This window comes from Solanum verrucosum, unplaced genomic scaffold, assembly GCF_900185275.1.
Source record: "Solanum verrucosum unplaced genomic scaffold, falcon-dt-bn FXZP01000037.1, whole genome shotgun sequence".
Taxonomy (NCBI): Eukaryota; Viridiplantae; Streptophyta; class Magnoliopsida; order Solanales; family Solanaceae; genus Solanum; species Solanum verrucosum.
The window spans coordinates 491,755-513,067 of record NW_026020240.1 but is presented as its reverse complement, the minus strand read 5'-3'; the positions used below and the strand labels follow the sequence as shown (position 1 = coordinate 513,067).

Below are 21,313 nucleotides of genomic sequence, written 5' to 3'. Positions count from 1 at the left end.
TTTAAAATGTACAAAGTAGTGCATTAATTAATTTCTTAAAAATGACTTAGAATATGCCTTAAGGTTGTGATTGTGGGTATTGTAGAAGGGTTGATGAAGTTCAGGGTGTTGTTCTTAGGATACGTAGAGGTAGAGGAACCGGGCTTGATGAGATTTTAGTAGAATTTTGGAAGAGCACAGACGAGACAAATATGAAGTGGCTAATTGAGTTGTTTGATGTCGTTTTTAAGATGGGGAAGAAGCTTGAAGAATGGAGATTGAGCACAATGATTATGCTGTACAAAAATAAAGGTGTCATTCAAAATTGCAATAACTATAGGGGTATCAAGTTGTTAAGCCACACTATAAAGATTTAAGAGAGAGTAGTAGAAATGTGGGCGAGGAGGGGCGTGACTATTATTGAAAATTAGTTTGAATTCATGTCGCGACGCTCAACTATAGAGTCCATTCATTTCGTAAGAAGATAGGTGGTGTAGTATTAGAAAAACATAAGAACTTACAAATGGTGTTCATTGACCTAGAAAAGTCTTAATTACGACAAAGTTCCAAGGAAGGTTCTTTGGAGTTACTTGATTGGAGGATAGAGGTATGTGACTTATACTAGGGTGATCAAGAACATGTATGATGGAGTCAAAACTTGAATAAAAACAGTGTAAGGAGGCTCATAACACTTCCCAATTTTGATAGGGTTGCACCAGACATCAACCCTTAGCCTGTTTTTATTTGTCTTACCGATGGATACATTGACGAGACAAATTCAAAGTGAGGCGTCATGGTGTATATATGTTATTTGCAAATGACATAGTTCTTGTTGACGAGACTGGTGGTGATTAAGCACTAAGCTAGCTGGAAGTTTGTAGACACACCCTGGAGTCTAAAGAGTTCAGGTCGAGCAGGCCCAATACAAAGTACTTGGAGTTCAAGTTCAGTGATTATGTGGAAGTGAGGCTTGATACACATGTCATCCAAAAAAGAGGAAGTTTCAAGTATCTTGAGTCTATTATTCAAGTGAATGGGGAGATTGATGAGAATGTCACTCATCGTATTGGTGCAGGATGGACGAAATGGAGGTTCATATGAAGTCTTACGTGATAAGAAAGTACTACCTAAGGTTAAAGACAAGTTCTACAGAGTAGTTGTTAGGCCAATTTTTTTTTTATGGGAAGGAGTGTTGACCAATCAAGAACACTTACATTCAAAAGATGAAAGTTGCGGAAATGAAGATGTTGCGATGATTGTGTTGGCATACTAGGAGAGATAAGATTAAAAATAAGGATATCTAGGATATGGTGGTAGCAGCTCTAGTGGAGGACAAAATGCGGAAAGCGAGAGTGCGAGACTGAGATGGTTTGAGTATGTGAAGAGAAGAGACACGTATATATGTCCCTGTGTGGAGGTGTGAGAGGTTGGTCATGGATGATTCTAGAAGAGGTATAGGTAGACCGAATATATATTAGGGGAGGGGGAGGTGATTAGATTTGACATGACATAATTTCAGCTTACCGAGGACATGACCGTAGATAGGAGAGTGTAGAGGACGCATATGGATGTACAAGAATAGTTGGTGACAATGCGTTGTTTTGTTGTCCATTCATATAAAAAGTCGTGGTATTGCTCATGTAGTTTCTTGTCCTTTAATTTTTGTTACTATATGTTATTACTTGTACCTCAATTATTGTAATTTTGGTTATTACTTGCTGCTATTATTGTTAGTGTTTGTTGTTTTTTGTACTTCCGCAACTTTCTTTTTCGGAACTGCTTCGGACTGTCTTCTTGAATCAAATATATATTAAAAACAACTTTTCTATCTTAAAGATAGTAATAAAACTTGCGTATATGCATCCCTTCCCAAACTCTACTTTGTGAGACTAGTACAGTTATTTTATATTGATAGTGTAAATATTTTCTTATATCAATATATTTTGATATATTATGATAAAAGATTGCTTTTTTATTTTTTTAAGGTACCAATTAATGTTTTTATAGAAAATTTCATACAGTTCCCTATTAAATATGATGTGATGATATAAATTTTATACACAACAAAGCAGACAACATACATGCTTAATTAGAGACATTAAAATTACATTAATAAAACATCCAATATGTTCAAGTTTAATCTCCCACCAGCAACATATATGTGGAGATTGTTTTGTCAACTAATTAACACAATTGGACAAGAATTAAAGTTGTCCTGATCAAACGTTCGACAATTATTCTAAGGTACACACGTATTGTTACACATCCATCATTACTACCTATATATACCTTACCTATTTGCTTTAATTTTCAACATCACTACCAAATTAATTAAACACTTTCTATTAATAGTTTATTTTCTACATTTAATATTTTCTTTATTGCAAGATGAATTCATCTCAGAAAGCCAGTTATCATGCAGGAGAGGCTAAGGGTCAAACTCAGGTTCATTAAATATATATATCAATCTCAAAAATATTTTCTATTATTTGGATTGATTCACTACTAGAAATAGAAACAAAGATTTTTCACACTGCGAATTAGTGAGAAATTTGTGTTATAAAACATGAATTTTCCACTCGTTTCCCATTGAATCAACATACTAGGAAAATGCATGATGGAGAACAAATTCTCACGTGGGGAACTTCTTATTTTTTTCTTTTACACCGATTCAATCCAAATATCCGAGAGAATAACCATTGAACATTTTTCAATGAAAATTTTTAGTGAGAAAATAGTGATTTTTTAGTAGTGATTAATGACATGTCATCTTAATTAGTTCATAAATATATATTTCAGGAGAAAGCTAGCCAAATGATGGACAAAGCTAGAGATACTGTCCAATCTGCCCAACAATCCGTTCAGGAGGTTTGTCTATGCAACTTGTATTAATATTAAAAAACTTTTCTTTATATATATTACATTTTTTTCAACAAAAAATTAACTCAACATATATATATATATAAGGATAGACATAAAAAAAAAAAATTGAAACATGTATTGCAGTGAGTTTGTAATAATTACCCTGTGAAGACTCACTTTCGCTACGACTCTATGTTATTCTTACTTGATTTTTTCTTCATAATATCTGCAGACTGGACAACAGATCAAGGCTAAGGCACAAGGAGCTGCAGATGCAGTGAAAGATACTTTTGGAGCAAACAAATAAATTATTGGAAAAATTCAGTTCTAATTAGTAATTTAAGTTCCATAAAGTTTTGGTTATCCAACCTGGATTTTTTAGTTAATTTTTTTATTTTATTTTAATTTTCATGTTAAGATAAAGGCATTAATTGCCACAGTGAATTTTTCAGTCAGTTAATAATATGATTTCACGGTTTGAAACTATTTCTAAGAGTATTTAATTTTTCAAAATTCTTCAATTACTATAATTGTTAAAATCTATGGGAGGGTGGAAAGTCCTATGTTGGGTCCGAATGCATCCCCATGCAAGTGTTTGTGGTTACATACTACATGCAACTATACAATCATATCCGCCAAAACTTATCTTAAGCAGTAAACTTAAAAAACAGATTTCGAATCAATTCTCAACATTCCCACTTGATTCAAAATCATATCCGCCAAGACATAACATAAAGTAATTGTACTTTGTTGGAGGAAGTACTTTGGTAAGAATATCTGCAACTTGTTCTTTGGTGCTACAACCCTCAACGCAATCAGTCCTTCTGTAACGAGTTCATGGATAGAATGACACCTTTGATCTTTCATGAGTCACAATGCTTGGCATGTTGAAGATATTGCTTCGACATTTTCAGCCTCGAAAGTAGACAACACTGCTTTTGGTTGTGTTTTTGAGCTCCAAGTAATAGCTGCAGAATCAAGAGTGATAAGGTTCCCAAAAAAACTCTCCCTATCATCCGAACACCTTACCCACAATCACTATCTGAATAACTATAGAGATTAAAATTAGAACTTTGGAAGTACCATAGTCCAAATTTTGTAATTTCAGCTACATAGCGCATGACTTTCTTAGCTTCTCCAGGATGATGCTTTTGTAACACTTAAAAATGTCTAAGCTAAGACCCGAATCATTCTTCATTTGCATATAAGGTTGTATCGAGTGATTCTTAAATTGGGCTTAGGTGGTAAGATATATTCTTTAGTGTGGGAATAGATTTGGAGAGGAATTATGGTCATAAGAATACCCTAGCATAAAGTTTAGTTGAAAGCTTTCTTACCGATTGAGTTTTGATATAAGATTCAACTTATGTCAACTTCAAACACTCATATAGATCTATGAGTATTCTTTCCAACACCACCAAGTATTTCTTATTTTGCATTTGGAGTAAAATGTTATGGTCGTTTAACTAGAACATGTCCGGGTAGAGAAAATTCAACGAGGACACCGACTCATTTATGGCGAATCGCCGAATGGGTTGGCAAATCACTGAATTAACTCACCGAAATATCCTAAAAACCATAAGTCTCTATCTATTTTGGTGATCTAAAGCCCTACTTGGCGACCCACCGAATATTTTAGCGAGGGGACCTCCAGATCACCGATTTGACTGAGAGGATTTATTAAAGGACGTTTTCTTTGATTGTTATGGTCTTATTATGTTTCCAGAAGGTATTCTTGACCTTTTAATCGCAATTAGATTTTTTAAGTCTATCTTATAACCTAATTCATTAGACATATACAAACTCTCAAAATCCTTAATTCTCCTTCTTCCAAAGATCAAGAACTCCAAGAAAAAGATTTCTCCAATTTCTCAAGATCTAAAGACTCCAAGTTCAAGGTTCTCTTCAAGATACCTAAGGTTTTCAATCCAAGACTCTTCCCCACACTTCATCTTCCAAGATTTTCTTCAAAATTCTCCAAGAACATTATTCTTCCAGGTATGTAAGGCTACTCATAGTGATGGACTAATTAGTTCATCCTCACGCCTTACATCTAAATTCAATTATTAAAATGTTATGTTTAGGGTTCTACCCACAATTTCTTGAAATCAAAATTCGGGTTGTGTTTCTATTATGAGTTCCAATTTCTTAATCATTGAGATTTTGATTTCTATTATGCATATTTAATTTTAAACTATTGTTCCAACTTCATATCACATAAACCCTATTTGTTTATAAAAGTCAGATTTATAAAGGGTTTTACTTGAGTTTTTCCTATACACTGAGTTTGGATTTTAAATGTGAGCCCATGAGTATACTTTTTAAATGCATGCTTTGAAAATGGTTGTTTTGTCTAAAGGACATGAATGACTTCATATGTACTATTTGACAATCAAGAAGAAAAATAGTATAATTGATTTTCTGAAAGGTATTTCAGTTAAGAAAAGTGAAGAAAAAGGTATAGTTCTCTCAGAGGACTATTGAGTATATAAATTTTAATTATTTTTGGCATATTATCGAGCATCAAATTGGGTAATCAAAGCCCCATAAACTATGTAGCCAACGTAGGACAGGATCATATTGACTTTTTGGTGACTCCTTACTGCCTCAAGAAGGCTTATTCGATGGATCCATAATTGTAGTTAGCATCCCATACCCACAAAGTATAGGATGACCCTATGTAACACCTAGGAATTTAGAAGCTGGATTGGAAGGGAAAAAGTTGCAATTTTGGCATAGATGCAAAGGTTTATGAGTCCTACCTACAGACCATAGGAAGTTCTACGGGACATAGAAAGACAGTCGTAGGATTGGATTGATATTTGGAAAATGTGAAGTCTATGATATTTCACCTATGAATAGCCAGGACAGGTCATAGAGTGTTCTATGGGTTGTGGTACCCATAGAAGTTATCCAGACATGGTAAAATTTTGTGCTTAAACTTGAGGTTTAGGGAAGAGGTCTACAAACCATGGATGTCACGCCTCGAGGCTACCCCTTTGACATAACACGGGACCTAGGATCATGAGTGATCCCAAGCTAACCCTGTGTCTGGCATATCATAAGCATACATAGAGATACTAAAGAAAATAAATACTATGCAGAAGCTAAAACAGTGGATAACTGAAAATGGGGAATGCCCAACTAGTCTGAATATATGAAATGTACTAAGAGTTTAATAACAACCGAAAGATCAAACTCAACAAGTCAAGCTGATTCTACTACTATGTTCGAAAAAGCCTCTAGCCGAGTTGAGTTACTGGGACATGCCCCCAGCTAACTCTAATAAAACTAAATTAAAAGACTAAAATGAAAACATGTCTATTGTCCTCGAAGTATGAGGACTCACCACTGAAGCTGCTGAATGCAAATTGAGAATCGATCTAAGCGCGATCTAGACACTGAGTACCTGAACCTACATCATAAAATGATGTAGCGCAGAGTATGCATCAGTACTTTGAATGTACTGAGCATGTATGATATAAATACTAAGCTGAACAAACATATCTAAGATGAAACAAGGCATAACTGAGCAATACTGTAAACTGAGCAAGAATGTAAAACTGAAAAGATAACTGAAAAGCTAAACTGAATGCAATGACCAAGTACTAATCAGGAATATGACAAGTCTGATTGTGGGAGCTACTATTAACCGACATAAAACTACGTGAGCTAAATGTGGAGTCCGATGTATACGCCCCATTGAGAGGACCTAATATACCTTACCAGGGGTATAAAGGCATGACTAGCGTGATCACTAAATCTGATGCCCAACAGAGAGGACTTGTACTCCTAGGGAGGGACGTAGTTCTGGGACTATGAGGGTACGCTGAACCCTAGTCCAACTCGGTGCTAAGTCTACTCCCAACTGAATATGTATATGATTGAAATGTAACTGAGATACTAACATACAAAATAGCTCAAAATACTGACATGCAAATCTGAGAATGCATCATTTATATATTGATAATGTAACATTCAAAACTGAAGCATGATTATCTATTTAACTGACCTAGCAAGTGCAATTCATGAACTAAGAGAATCTACACAAACTAGGATTCTGAGTAGTATGCATGGAATTAAACAACGTTTCCAAGAAAATATGATATTTTGATTAAGAATACTACATCAACTAAATCACAACAATTATCCAAGGATTTAGAAACCCTAGGTCTAAACAAGCCATGTAGAATCAAATATATGACTGAATTCTAGGGACCTAATGGATGAAAGGAACCCACTTACCTGTTGACGAAACCTACGGAGAAATCCTTTGATTTTGGGGTTGGAACTGAAGTAAACTTATTGCGTGTTCTTGAGAAAACTGACGCTTCTTTCTTCTCTTTCTTCTTTAAGTTTTGGTGATTTTGGGTGAATAAAAATTTTGGTTAGGTTCTGACTAAGTCATTAGGCGTAAATTGAGTAAAACGACTTAACTTAGGTGTAAAACAATGTAGTTTAAATGCCCAATGCATAGGGGAAAAGACTAGAATGACCCTAACTTAAAAGTTGACAAGGCTGACCACGGCGCCACTGACGGTCCGTCGTTGGGACCACGACCTGTCAAGTGGGTCGTGGTTTTTTTCCATGGTCTACTGGTTCTATGGGGGAGGGGTCCAACCATAAGCCCTACCATGACCCGTGTGAAGGACTATGGACCGTGAAGGCCATCGTGGTTCTTCACTTGGGCTGGGGTCTACAGGCTCAAGACGACGGACCCTCCCACAGCCTGTCATCATGACCACGGACCGTGGTGGACTCTGTGGTCTGAGGCCAGAGCTGGGTGATTCTGCCTTGCCTCCACGAGCCTTCCCACGGATCGTGTGGTGGTCCACAACCCATGAAGGGTCCCGTGGTCCACCACTTCTGGATGGGTGTGAACCATGATGAGGATGACGAACCGTGGTCCTGATCACTGCCCGTGAACCCCTCCGTGGTTCATCTGTTTCTGCTGAAAAGTTCAAGTGTGTTTTTTTGAGGTGTTACAACATCTCCCTCTTGAGAACATTCGTCCTCAAATGAAGTCTAAACTAGCTAAGTATGGTGGGAAGGAGCTGTAATTCCTACCACTAAGTAGTAGGAACTAATATCTAACTGAACTGAGTTCCAAGAACATGCAATATGCTAAAATGCAAGACAACTGCAGGAACAAGATACTAAGATTGAATTTACACAAGAGTAAACTGAGAGACTAGAGAGGAACTATTAACTCAAGCTAAAACATAATCGGACGGAAAGAGATGAGGATACTTGGCCTTCATGGCTGCTTCTGCTTCCTAGGTAGCTCCCTCTACAGACTAACTCCTTCACAAAACCTTCACTGAAGTGACTTCTTTATTTCTCAACCTACAAACCTGGCGGTCAAGTATCTCAACTAGCACCTCTTCATAAGTGAGACTATACTTCACAACCACACTCTCTAATGGTACTACCGATGCTGGATCACCCACACACTTTTTCAACAAGGAAATGTGAAAGACTGGATGAACCGCTGCTAGTTCTACTGGCAACTCTAACTCATAAGCCATATTACCAACCCTTTACAGGATTATGTATGTACCTACATATCTAGGACTGAGCTTCCCTTTCTTGCCAAATCTCATCACCCCCTTCATAGGTGGCACTTTCAGGAAAACCCAATCATCGATTTCGAACTCTAAGTCCCTTCTCCTCACATCTGCATAGGACTTATGATGACTCTGAGTTGTCTTTAGTCTATCTCTAATGAGCTGAACTTTTTCCATAACTTCATGAACCGAATCAGGCCCAATCAATGCTACTTCACCTACTTCAAACCAACCAATCGGGGACCTGCATCTAAGCCCATATAGTGCCTCATATGGGGCCATCTGAATACTGGAATAAAAGTTATTATTATAAGTGAACTCTATGAGGGGTAGGTGATCATCCCAACTTCCCTTGAAATCGATCACGCAAGCTCTTAACATGTCCTCTAAGGTCTGAATGGTACGTTGTTCCTGACCATCTGTCTATGGATGAAATGTTGTACTCAGATTTACCTGAGTACCAAGACCTTTCTGAAATGATTTCCAGAATTGAGAGGTAAACTGAGGACCTCTATTGAGATGATAGACAAGGAAACACCATGCAACCTGACTATCTCATGGATGTAGAGTTTGGCGCATTCCTCTGCTGAATCTGTAATCTTGACATCCAAGAAGTGAGTTGACTTAGTAACTCTGTCCACTATCACCCAAATAAAGTTATGTTGTTTGCGAGTACGAGGTAAACCCATAATAAATTCCATGTTTATCACTTCTCACTAACATGTAGGAATGTTAATCTCTTGAGTCATACCTCCTGGTTTCTGATGTTCTACCTTAACTTGTTGACAATTAGGGCACTTAGCCAAAAAGTCTGCTATGTCCCTCTTCATGCCATTCTACCAAAAGACTTCCCGTAGATCACGGTACATATTAGTGGCACCTGGATGAATGGAATACCTGGAGTTATCTGTAAGGATCTGCTACCTCAACTCACCCACATTAGGAACACACAAACGGCCCTGGTAACAAAGCACACCATCTCCCCTTTGGGAGAAAACATGAACTTTCTGCTGATGAACTGCACCTTTCAACTGAAGTAATATAGGATTACTATCCTGTTTCTCCTTACCCTCCACTACCAATAAAGATTCTGATCCATTCTGAACTATCACCCCACTATCTGATGTGTTCGTAAGACAAACTCCTAAGCGAGCAAGCCGGTGAACATCTTTGGCTAGCTCTTTCCTTTCTTGCTCAACATGTGTTACACTTCCCATAGACAGTTTGCTGAGAGCATCAATCACTACATTGGCCTTACTGGGATGGTAAAGCACATTCATGTTATAGTCTTTGATGAATTCAAGCCATCTCCTCTGACGAAGATTCAACTCTTTCTGGGTGAACACATACTGAAGGCTGTTATGATCTGTGAACACATCAACATGAACGCCATACAAGTAGTGTCTCCAAATCTTAAGGACAAATACTATAGCTGCAAGCTCGAGGTCATGAGTCGGGTAGTTCTTCTAATGGACCTTAAGTTGTATAGAAGCATAAGCTATGACTTTACCTCGCTGCATCAACACACAACCTAGGCCGACCCTGGATGCATCACAATAAATTACATACCCGTCTGAACCATCTGGTAGAGTCAAGACAGGAACTGTAGTCAACCTAGTCTTCAGTTCTGAGAAGCTTTTCTCACACTCATCTGACCATTGAAACTTGACCTTTTTCTGAGTAAACTTAGTCAATGGGGCAGTTATGGATGAAAATCTTTCAACAAATCTCCTATAATATCTGGCCAAACCCAAGAAACTTCTGATATTTGTTGGGGAGGTGGGTCTGGGCCAGTGTTGTTACCTCAATTTTATGAGAATCCACTCGGATCCCTTCGCTGGATACCACATGACCAAGGAAAGCGACAGACTGCAACCATAATTCACATTTCCTGAACTTAGCAAATAGCTGGCGATCATTGAGAGTTTGCAGAACAACTCTCAGATGAGTCACATGCTCTTCCTCACTCCGGGAATAGATGAGGATATCATCAATAAAGATAATGATGAACAGGTTCAAATACTATTTGAACACCATGTTCATTAAATCTATGAAAGCCGCAGAAGCATTTGTTAGTAGTAACGACATAACTACAAATTCATAATGACCATACCGAGTTCTAAAAGTTGTGTTCAAAATGTCACTACCTTTGACTCTGAGCTGATGATAGCCGGATCTGAGGTCTATCTTAGAAAAGCAACTAGCACCTTGAAGTTGGTCGAACAAGTCATCAATACAGGGGATGTGATACTTATTCTTGATGGTGACTTTTTTCAACTACCAATAGTCAATGTACATTCTGAGGGAACCATCTTTAGTTTTCACGAACAACACTGGAGCACTCCATGGAGAGATATTAGGTCTGATGAAGCCCTCATCTAGAATTTCTTTCAACTACTCTTTCAATTCCTTAAGCTCGGCTGGAGCCATTCTGTAAGGAGGAATCAAAATGGGATGGGTATCTGGAAGGAGAGCTATTTCGAAGTTGATTTCCCTTTCGGGAGGAACTCCGAGAAGATCTTCTGGAAACATTTCTGGAAACTCATTTACTACTGGGACTGACTCAAGAGTTGCGGTTTTGGAGTTTGAATCCTTAACCCGAACAAGATGATAGATATACCCCTTGGAAATAATCTTTCTTCCTTAAGGTAAGAAATGAATCGACCCATAGGCACTGAGATACTACCCTTCCACTCTAAGACTGGCTCGTTTGGAAACTAAAATCGAACGATCCTAGTTCTACAATCGATTGAGGCATAATAGGAATGTAACCAATCCATGCCTAGAATGATATCAAAATCTACCATTCCTAAATCTACAAGATTTGCAGAGGTGACTTTCTGAGAGACTATGACAGGATAATTTATGTATGCCCGTCTAGCTATAATTGGGTCACCAACTGGATTAGAGATTGATAAGGGTTCTGAAAGAGTTTCTATATATACATTAATACCACAAGATTCCTCCCACTGCTGGTAGAAAGAGTAGGTCACTCCCTTCAACTAATAGGCGGCCAAATCTGCATTCTCGACTTGAGTGACTCCCATAATGTTTGTTACCTTTTTGATGTCGTCGAGAAATTATTGTGGATCTCATCCTGACCTAGACCCATGAAACTTTGTAGGGTTTATCCGAGTAAAGTCTTAGATTCTTGCTATAGTAGTGTTAGTCTGTTGCAGGGCTGCCACCATATCCTACTGATTGACCTGGGTGGTTGATTAACATATCAACTACACCTCATCTGATACTAGGTGTAGACGATCGTTAAGCAATATAAACCCAACAAAAGAGTTGGGGTCGATCCCACAGAGAGTAGTTTTATTTTGAATTTAAGTATGAAGTTACAATAGTGATTTTTCTAGCTGAAAGAATAAAGGTTTTTGGAAACCACTAATAAAATTTGAAGGGTGACATTAATGTCAAGGTAATGGGTTTGTTAGTAAGTAATCAATCTCAATAATTAACTAAGAACAATCAAATAGAAGAAATATATTTGGGGGATTGACCAATCAATTGCTAACTCAACTCGATGGTGTTAATTGATAACCAAATGTACTAACTCTTTGTGGGTAAGATGAACTTTAGATGAGGTACTTTTCTCTCGAACAACTACCTCGCTTCAATTGAGTTCTCTCGAACCTCGATGTGCTAAATATGGAGACCAGCCCACAACCTCACTACATTCACTCTCTTGAGCTGAATAAATAAAATGAATCATGGGATTCACTCTTTTAAGCTAAACCCACCATGACCCAATAACTACGAGTGCTAACTTATCACCTTAGTTTCACACTTATCTCTCAAGCAAGCATAAAACACTAAATTATATTGAAATAAATTAACAATAGAGTAGTTAAACAACAGTAATAAGTCAAACCCACTTCGAATTAGCACTAAAAATGAAAACAACGAACACCCATCAAGCCAAAATCAGCAATTAATCACATTGTCAAACCCCCAAGATTGGGGTTTTAGCTAATCATCATAAAAGAAAGAAATTCAGCACCTACTACATGCTCCATAGCTAGGTATTGAAAATCGAAGTTCTAAGATGAATAATATCTTTTCTATTACAACACCCAATCTAAATCTCTTGCCAAAAATTGCTTAAAATCAATAAGGATAGTGTTTTTGTTCTCTCTATTTCGTTCCACAATGGCTGAATCCCTTCTCTCTCTACCAAATGTCACTTTATACTGATCTGAGATGTGGCTTTTTGGGGTTGATCGGCGAGGAAAGTAGGGCTTCGCTGACTCGCCGATCATTCTTATCCATCGTCTTTTTGCTTCACGTTTTTCATCCACCAAGCACTATAACTTTAGGCGGTCTGCATCGGGATCGCCGATCACCTCTGCGATTCGCCCTTTAATCCTTTAGCTCACCAATTCGATTTCATCTTTTTCTCATTTAGAGAATTCGACGGTATCGTCTTGTCTCGCCGATTGGTTCGACGATCTGTCGATATGGAGTACAGTTCGCCCAAATTTCTCTTATTTCAGGCAAAGGGTACTGTAAAATTAGGCGGGCTAGGGGCAACTCGGCGATTCGCCGAGTGCTCTTGGCGATCATCAGGTTTGCTTTTCCTCTCTTCCTTAACTTGTTTTGTTTCGTTTTGCCTGTTAGTGTCCTTGCTTTGCTCTTCCATTCACATACCTAAAAATCAATGTTTTAACATCAATCTATAGCATAAATTAGGCATTTGAGGACACTAAAACTATCAAAACAAAGCATCAAATGAGTCAAAATCTTGGACTCATCAACATCCCCAACTTAAACTTTTGCTTGTCCTCAAGTAAAACTCAAGATCAATAGTTCACAAAGAATGTCTCAAAAAGTGCTGCATAAGACTCAACAAGAATGCACACAACAAGGTTCAATTTACTCATGCAATGCTCAATTGTGCACTCAAAGATTCAACTTGTCAAAGTTACTCAAGTTCACAATACTTGCCTTAAATGCAAGTTCAAGCTCAACAAAGGTGATCAAATGCCCTCACAAGAAAGATGATTCCATATTCACACACATTTTCTCAACAATGTTAATGTTCCGGAATCACATACAACTCTCACACTCACAAAGATGAACATATGCATGACTTCACCTATAGGTTTAACCTTATTTTCCAATCAACATTCGTTTAAGCTCAATCAAGATTACAAAGGTCTTTTCACAGCTTGTGACGGGGTGGAGTGTCAAGGTATGATCATTTAGGCTCAGTGGCTTCTACCTTCATGAAGTGTGGCCTGGACATCACTTTCCTCTTTTTCTTTAACATTTCAAACATGCTCATAATCCACCCCATTATTCAACTTCATATAAATTACCGAATACCCCATTTCTTTTGCAATTTTCCTCACTTTATTTCACAACTTTTTTATTCTTTTCTTTACTTCTTTTTTTTTTACATGAAGGGGTTCCATCTTTTTCACAACCACTCAAAAAGGGGATTTCTCACACTTCTTGATTTTCCTTCTCTTTTCACCACACCCCCAACTTAGGATTTTGGCCTAAGTTGTCTATTCACACAAACCACACTTCATGAAAGTTATGGGTAGATGGATAAAGAGGGATCACAATTGTTCAAGTTTCTTTCAAGAAAAGGATAAGGCTCAATAGGGTTCAAGCAAGGTTCACACATCTCACAAGGTTGGCCACAAAAGAAGTATATTGTCAAATTGTTTCACTCTTCAAAATCATTGCCTAAGATCATTTGAAGTGCTTGCATCACTTAGTCAACCGGACTAACGCGGTAAATTCTAGGTGTCATCATACAATTGTTCAACGTAATCTAAACACACAAGGCATTGGCACCAATATCAAACAAGACTCCACACTTTCAAGCTAGTGTGCAATGTTCATCACAAGAGACTCACTCGATAACCGGCTAGTCATAACGAGATGCTAAAAGTTCACACATTGTCTATGCAACTTCATTGGCCTGATCGTAGCCGTACATTCATTTCGTTCAATGAAGAGTACTATTCAAGTCATCGGTATTAATCATAACCGACACTCAAATTCGCACAAGAACAGCCACAATTACACACAAAAGAGGTGGCAAGTTTTTTATTAAACTTAGTTCAAAACCATTTTCATTCAAAATAAGGGCCACAAGCTAAAATATCCATAAACAAATCTTACCACCCCCACAAAAAGAATCCAACATTGACGTCAATGTTAGTAGAGAACAAACACTACATAAGATAAACTAAGGACAACAAAAAGATAAAGATAAAGTACTGGCACTCAAACAAACAGAGTAGGGTGAAAAGAAATCTTCACTAGGTGGCCGTTAGGCGAAGTCATATGGCGATTGCCGAATCAATCCGCGAAACGCCAAGTGGTATGCAACTCGCCGAAATTTCCAGCATGTTACCACTCCACCTTGGGGCAAGAAGGTGGACATAAACTAGACCACCGAGTAGCATCGACGTCTCGCCAAGTGGAAGTGGGAGCTCGCCTAAAGTTCTAGGACTCCGACCTTTTACGGATGGGGAAAAGGGTGGAGAAAGTCAGATTCACCAAGTCATCTCAGCGTATCGGCGAGTGGTGTATATGTTCAGCCCAATATTCCAGCACCTCAGCCCACTGTCGATGCCACAAAGACGAGCAACATCTAGATCGCCGAACCCACTCGGCGGATTGCAGAAGGAGTCATTGCATCGCAGAATCACCCACACCTGCATATTCAGCACACATTATGCAAAACCACTAACACTTGGGTTGCCTTCCAAGAAGCGCCTTATTTTAACGTCGTGGCACGACGTGGAAATGAGTTTACGCATCTTCCAAATACACCACTTCAATGAAAGAAATCTCATTGCATTCCCCAAAATATAAATTCAAGGGTTGCCCATTCACCTTGAAGGCAGGACCTTCCTTACCCTCAACTTCAATGGCCCCATAGTTGAATTCACAAATAACTTTAAAAGGACCGGACGATTTTAACTTGAGCTTTCCTGGAAAGAGTTTCAGGCTAGAATTGTACAACAACACAAAGTCTCTGACTTGAAATTCTCTCTTGAGGATTTTAGAGTCATGCCATTTCTTCATTTTCTCCTTGTAGAGAGCTGAGCTTTCATAAGCCCTAAATCTGAAATCCTCTATCTCATTCAGTTGGTCGACTCTCTCTTTCGAAGCATTTGCCCAATCCATAATTAATGCCTTTAATGCCCAAAGTGCTTTGTGTTCAACTTCGATTGGTAGGGACATGCCAATTAGTTTCTTGTAAGTGGTTACGTCCAAAGAGCATCATCTAACTTTCGAGACCAATCGGTCCTATTTGCATTCACGGTCTTTGCCAAGATACTCTTAATCTCTCGGTTCTAAACTTCCACTTGGCCTCTTGTTTGGGAATGATATAGTGTTGCCACTTTGTGTTTTAAGCTGTATTTACTCAATAAAGATGCAAACAGTCGATTACAAAAATGCGACCCTCCATCACTAATGATAGCCCGAGGAGTGCCAAATCTTGCAAAGATACAACATTTTAGAAATTGAACAACGCTCTTCCCTTCATTGTTAGGTAGTGCCACCGCTTCTACCCATTTGGAAACATAATCCACATCCACCCACCAAGATATACCTGTTACCAAATGAGCTCACGAACGGCCCCATGAAATCTATTCCCAGACATCAAATAACTCAACTTCCAGAATAGGCTGAAAAGGCAACTCATTCCTTCTGGACACCCCACCTTGTTTTTGACATTGCATACATTTATTGACAAACCCATGAGCATCTTTGTTGAGGGATGGCCAGTAGTACCCACTTTGAAGAATTTTAACGTTGTGCGCACCCCGCTATGATGACCCCAACCGGTGAAGCGTGAAAAACATATAGAATTTTGTTGAACTCCTCTTCAGGTACACATCTCCTAATAATATGATCTGCACATTCTCTAAATAAATATGGCTCATCCCAAAAGTATTTCTTGACATAAAACAAGAATCTCTTTTGTTGGTAGAAGTTCAGATCTTCCGGCATCAGTCCACATACCATATGGTTAGCAAAATCAGCATACCAAGGAACTTGTTTGAAAGTGACCGAGAATACCTGCTCATCGGGGAATGAGTCATTGATATCAATCTCCAGCTCTTTATTCTCCTTGCCTTCTAACCTTGCTAGATGGTCAGCCACCTGATTTTCACACCCTCTTCTATCTTTGACTTCAAAGTCAAATTCTTGCAACAATAATACCCATCTTATCAATCTTGGCTTGGCATCTTTCTTCGCCATCAATTAACGCAAAGTTGCATGATCAGTGTGAAAAACCACTTTGGTGCATAAGAAATATGCCCAAAGTTTTTCAAAAGCGTATACCATCGCAAGTAATTCTTGCTCAGTAACCGTGTAGTTACACTGGGCACCATTCAGGGTTTTGCCTGTGTAGTAAATGGAATGGAATAACTTGTTGCATTTTTGTCTCAACACGACACCTAATGTTGTACCGCTAGTATCACACATCACTTCGAAAGGTACCGACCAATTGGGACTAATTATGACCGGGGTGGAGATCAATTTCTCTTTCAAACACTTAAAGGCTGCCATACAAGCGTCATCAAGGTAAATTTTTTCCTCCTTTTCTAATAACTTGCACAAAGGGAGTGCAATTTTTGAGAAGTCTTTGATAAATCTCCGGTAGAACCCGGCATGCCCCAAGAAACTACGAATGCCTTTTATCGAGATTGGTGGTGGTAACTTCTCAGTTACCTCAATCTCTACTTTATCAAGCTCTAATCCCTTTTGCGATACCTTGTGGCCCAAAACTATACCTTCCCTAACCATGAGTGACATTTCTCCCAATTTAGGACTAGAATAGTTTCCACACATCTTTGAAGAACTTGCCTAAGGTGTGCCAAACATGTTTCTAAAGAATCTCCTACAACTGAGAAGTCATCCATGAAAACTTCCATTGAATCTTCTACCATATCAGCAAAAATAGACAACATACAACGTTGGAACGTTGCTGGGGCATTACACAACCCAAAGGGCATCCTTTTGAAGGCAAAAGTACCGTAGGGACAGGTGAATGTTGTCTTCTCCTGATCCTCCGTATAATAGCGATTTGATTATACCCAGAGTACCCATCCAAGAATCAATACCATCTACACTCCAAAAGTTGATCAAGCATCTGATCCATGAAGGGCTTGGGGAAGTGATCTTTTTCCATCCTTGAATTTAACTTTCGGTAATCCATGCAAACCCTTCATCCAATTACCGGTCTCATTGAAACTAGTTCCCCTTTCTCATTAAGGACTACCATAATGCCCCTCTTTTTGGGTACACATTGCACCGGGTTCACCCATTTGCTATCCGCAATAGGGTAGATCACGCCTGTATCCAACCACTTGATTATCTCTTTTTTACTACTTCTTGCATTGGTGGGTTCAATCTCCTTTGATGCTCGACACTCGGTTTTCATTCAGTATCAAGTTGAATTTTGTGAGTGCATATGCCAGGAGGAATACCTACAATGCCAGTGATTGTCCACCCTATAGCCTTGAAGTACCTCTTCAACACCTCAAGAAGCAAATTTACTTGCCATTCAAGCAAGTCAGCAACAATAATAACAGGTAAGGTGTTGTGCGCCCCCAAAAATGCATATCACAAGTGAGCCGGGAATGTTTTCAACTCCAGCTTTGGTGGTTCCACCGTAGATGGCTTTGCGGGAGGATTTTCTCAATTTTTCAGATCATTGTCCATCTTTAATGGATTCCTTGAACATTGACCCAATCCCGAAAGGGCAGCTACCACTTCATCGTAACCTTGTACTTCGGTCTCATCATAATTCACAAGCACCGCCTCAAGTGGTTCACTTATACACAATAAATGGCTCACACTAGCCACTGCTTCATCAATTACATCAACTGTCGAGACCACATGAATATCGCTTCGGTGCTTCATTGACTTACACACATTAAAGGTGACTTCATCATCATTCACCCGAAATTTTAATTCTACGCTTTCAACATCCACTAGCGATCTTCCTGTCGCTAAGAATGGTCTTCCCAAAATAATGGGAATTTCAGCATCAATCTCGCAATCAAGGATGACAAAATCTGAGGAAAGATGAATCGATCAACCTTTACCAAAATATCATAGAGTATCCCCATAGGATGTTTGATTGACCGGTCTGCCATCTAAAGCCTCATTGTTGTGGATTTTGGTTCACCCAACCTAAGTTGTTTATAGATTGCATATGGCATTAGATTTATGCTTGCCCCCAAATCACATAGGACTTTGGCAAATTGGAGCATGCCAATAGTACATGGGATGGTAAATGCTCCTGGATCTTCTTTCTTTTTAATTGTCTCACTGGTCATAATTGAACTACATCTATGAGAAACTTTGATTGTCTCAAAATCCAGGCTTTTTTTTCTAGTAACTAACTCCTTTATGAATTTGGCATAACCCGACATCTCCAACAATGCTTCTACAAATGGTAGATTTATGGAGAGTGTTTTGAACACTGACAAGAACTTCTTGAACTTCTCATCCTCATTGTTCTTCTTGAGATGTTGGGGAAAAGGAGGGGTTACTTTGGGAAGAGGTTGCACTAATTTTGGGATTGAGGTGCTCTTTCCTTTATCCTCTTCTAACTCTTTGGCAAGGTTTTGCGGGATGCGAACCTCTTCTTCCTCAATATATTTTTCCTCTTCAAGAGCTTGAGCTTCATCATTCCCCTTCATATCACTAATCACTACCTTACCACTTCGAGTAACCACAACCAAATTTTTGTCACCATCCTTTCTCAAAGTTGTTGTTTAATCAATTTCCTCTCTTTCGATCACTTGAGGTTCCAATTGTGCTGAAAGTTGGCTTAATTGACCTTCAAGTTGCTTGATTACATCAGCATGAGAGTTCACTCTATTGTTCAATGATGAAAAGTCAGCTTTCATCCCTTTTAGCATGTCATCCGAGCCCTCTACCCTATCAAGGATGCGAGACAACAAATCATCCACTGGTAGACTACTTGCACTACCCTTTGATTTTGGGCTATCACTCGATTGTGTATGATCCTTTTCATGTTCATCTTCCCTTCTCCCATGAATACTTTGTTCAGCCCATTCTTGATAGTATCGCTTGCTCTTCTTCCTTGTGGTAGTTCCAACCTTGATTCCTACCCTACTTCAAGTAGCTTGGGTGGAAACCCTCTTCAACATTTCAAAAGTTCCAACCTTGATTCTCCCTCAGCTTTGAGTAGCACGAGTAAGAACCCTCCTCAACTCTAAACACCCCCCTTTCTTTTTTGGGTTTGCTCACATTTTCCAGCACTTGTTTTTGTAGTAGCTCCATTTGGAATAACTTTTACTAATGTTTTCATACCTTTCTTTTTCTTTATCAAGTTGTTCTTGTGTCATCCTAAAACAAAAAGGGTGAGAGTTGGTCGTCTTAAGTGTACCACGCTTGATTTATTTTGGTCATGTCGTCAAGAAGGAACGAATCTACCTCAAATGATTGCAACATTATTCCTCCTCAAATCAATTGATCAGCTACCCCTTTATTTAATGAGTCAAGACTTCTATAGAAGTATTGGAGTAGCACGTTGTTTAGAAGTCTGTGCGTTGGGCATTGAAGTAATAGCTTCTTGAATTCACCTTCCAATCACTTGACACCTTGAATGCTGTCTCTGAGTATCATCATCCTTGACGGGGGAATAATCTCACATTGAACACCATGGTAAGCTCATCCCAGGAGGTGATTGAATTCTTTGGTAACTTGGCCAACCATTTGCTACCTTCACCCTCAAAGATAATGGAAACAACTTGAGGCAGACTGATTCTTTTGACACGTTCTCTAATAAGAACGGACTACAAACATCTGTGAAGTTCCACATATGCTCATGTGGGTCCACATGAGCGAATCTTCCATAAATTCCTTTCATTTGGAGGAGATGGAGTGTTGCGTAAGTAACATGGAATATAGCCTTTCCTTCAGTTGCTAGAAAATAGATTGCACCAATTCCACCCATTTGAATTGGGTTATGTACGCTATTAAGGTCGTCAATATAGCCTTGGTGGTCCACTTGGCTACCATTACTCCCTGCCTCACTCATATCTTTTTCTATTCAGTACAACCAACACAAACACAAAACAATTATATCGATTCAACTTCAGCCAACAAACTCAAAAATTAAACTTCGATGACAGAATTCTAAACAACACCACTCCCAAGAAGCGATGCCATTTTGATTAACGTATAACTACACCTTATCCGATACTAGGTGTAGACGATCATTAAGCATTATAAACCCAACAAAAGAGTTGGGGCTGATCCCACACAGAGTAGTTTTATTTTAAATTCAAATATGAAGTTACAATAGTGATTTTTGTAGCTGAAGGAATAAAGGTTTTTGGAAACCACTAATAGAATTTGAAGGGTGCCATTAATGTCGGGGTAAGGGGTTTGTTAGATCAGTAATCAATCTCAACAATTAACTAAGAACAATCAAATAGAATAAAGATAGTTAGGGGATTGACCAATAAATTGCTCACTCAACTCGACGGGTGTTAATTGATAACTAAAAGTACTAACTCTTTGTGGGTAAGATGAACTTTAGATGAGGTACTTTTCTCTCGAACAACTACCTCGCTTCAATTGAGTTCTCTCGAACCTCAATGTGCTAAACATGGAGACCAGCCCACAGTCTCACTGCATTCACTCTCTTGAGCAGAATAGATAAAATGAATCTTGGGATTCACTCTCTCAAGTTGAACCCACCATGACCCAATAACTACGAGTGCCAACTTATCACTTTAGTTTCACACTTCTCTCTCAAGCAAGTATAAAATACTAAATTACATTGAAATAAACTAACAATAGAGTAGTTAAACCACAACAATAAGTCAGACCTACTACGAATTAGCACTAAAATTGATAACAACGAACACCCATCAAGCCAA

General features: G+C 38.6%; 2 protein-coding genes across 3 annotated transcripts in view; one reads left to right on the top strand and one right to left on the bottom strand.

Moving 5' to 3' along the window:
* LOC125832840 (uncharacterized) overlaps positions 1–21,313 on the bottom strand; it is a 592,533-nt gene that overhangs the window by 337,351 nt on the left and 233,869 nt on the right. The window lies entirely within an intron of this gene.
* On the top strand, positions 2,293–3,327 carry LOC125832843 (stress-induced protein KIN2-like). The gene is made up of 3 exons (XM_049512038.1): positions 2,293–2,424; positions 2,779–2,847; positions 3,074–3,327. The coding sequence occupies exons 1-3, from the start codon at positions 2,368–2,370 to the stop codon at positions 3,146–3,148; spliced, it is 201 nt and encodes a 66-aa protein (XP_049367995.1). The 5' UTR covers positions 2,293–2,367; the 3' UTR covers positions 3,149–3,327.

Excerpts from the sequence above, each read along its gene's own strand:
- LOC125832843 (XM_049512038.1), top strand. The coding sequence starts at position 2,368 with ATGAATTCATCTCAGAAAGCCAGTTATCATGCAGGAGAGGCTAAGGGT. Across the intron at positions 2,425-2,778 it reads AGGCTAAGGGTCAAACTCAG|GAGAAAGCTAGCCAAATGAT; the intron begins GTTCATTAAATA and ends TATATATTTCAG. Across the intron at positions 2,848-3,073 it reads CCCAACAATCCGTTCAGGAG|ACTGGACAACAGATCAAGGC; the intron begins GTTTGTCTATGC and ends TAATATCTGCAG.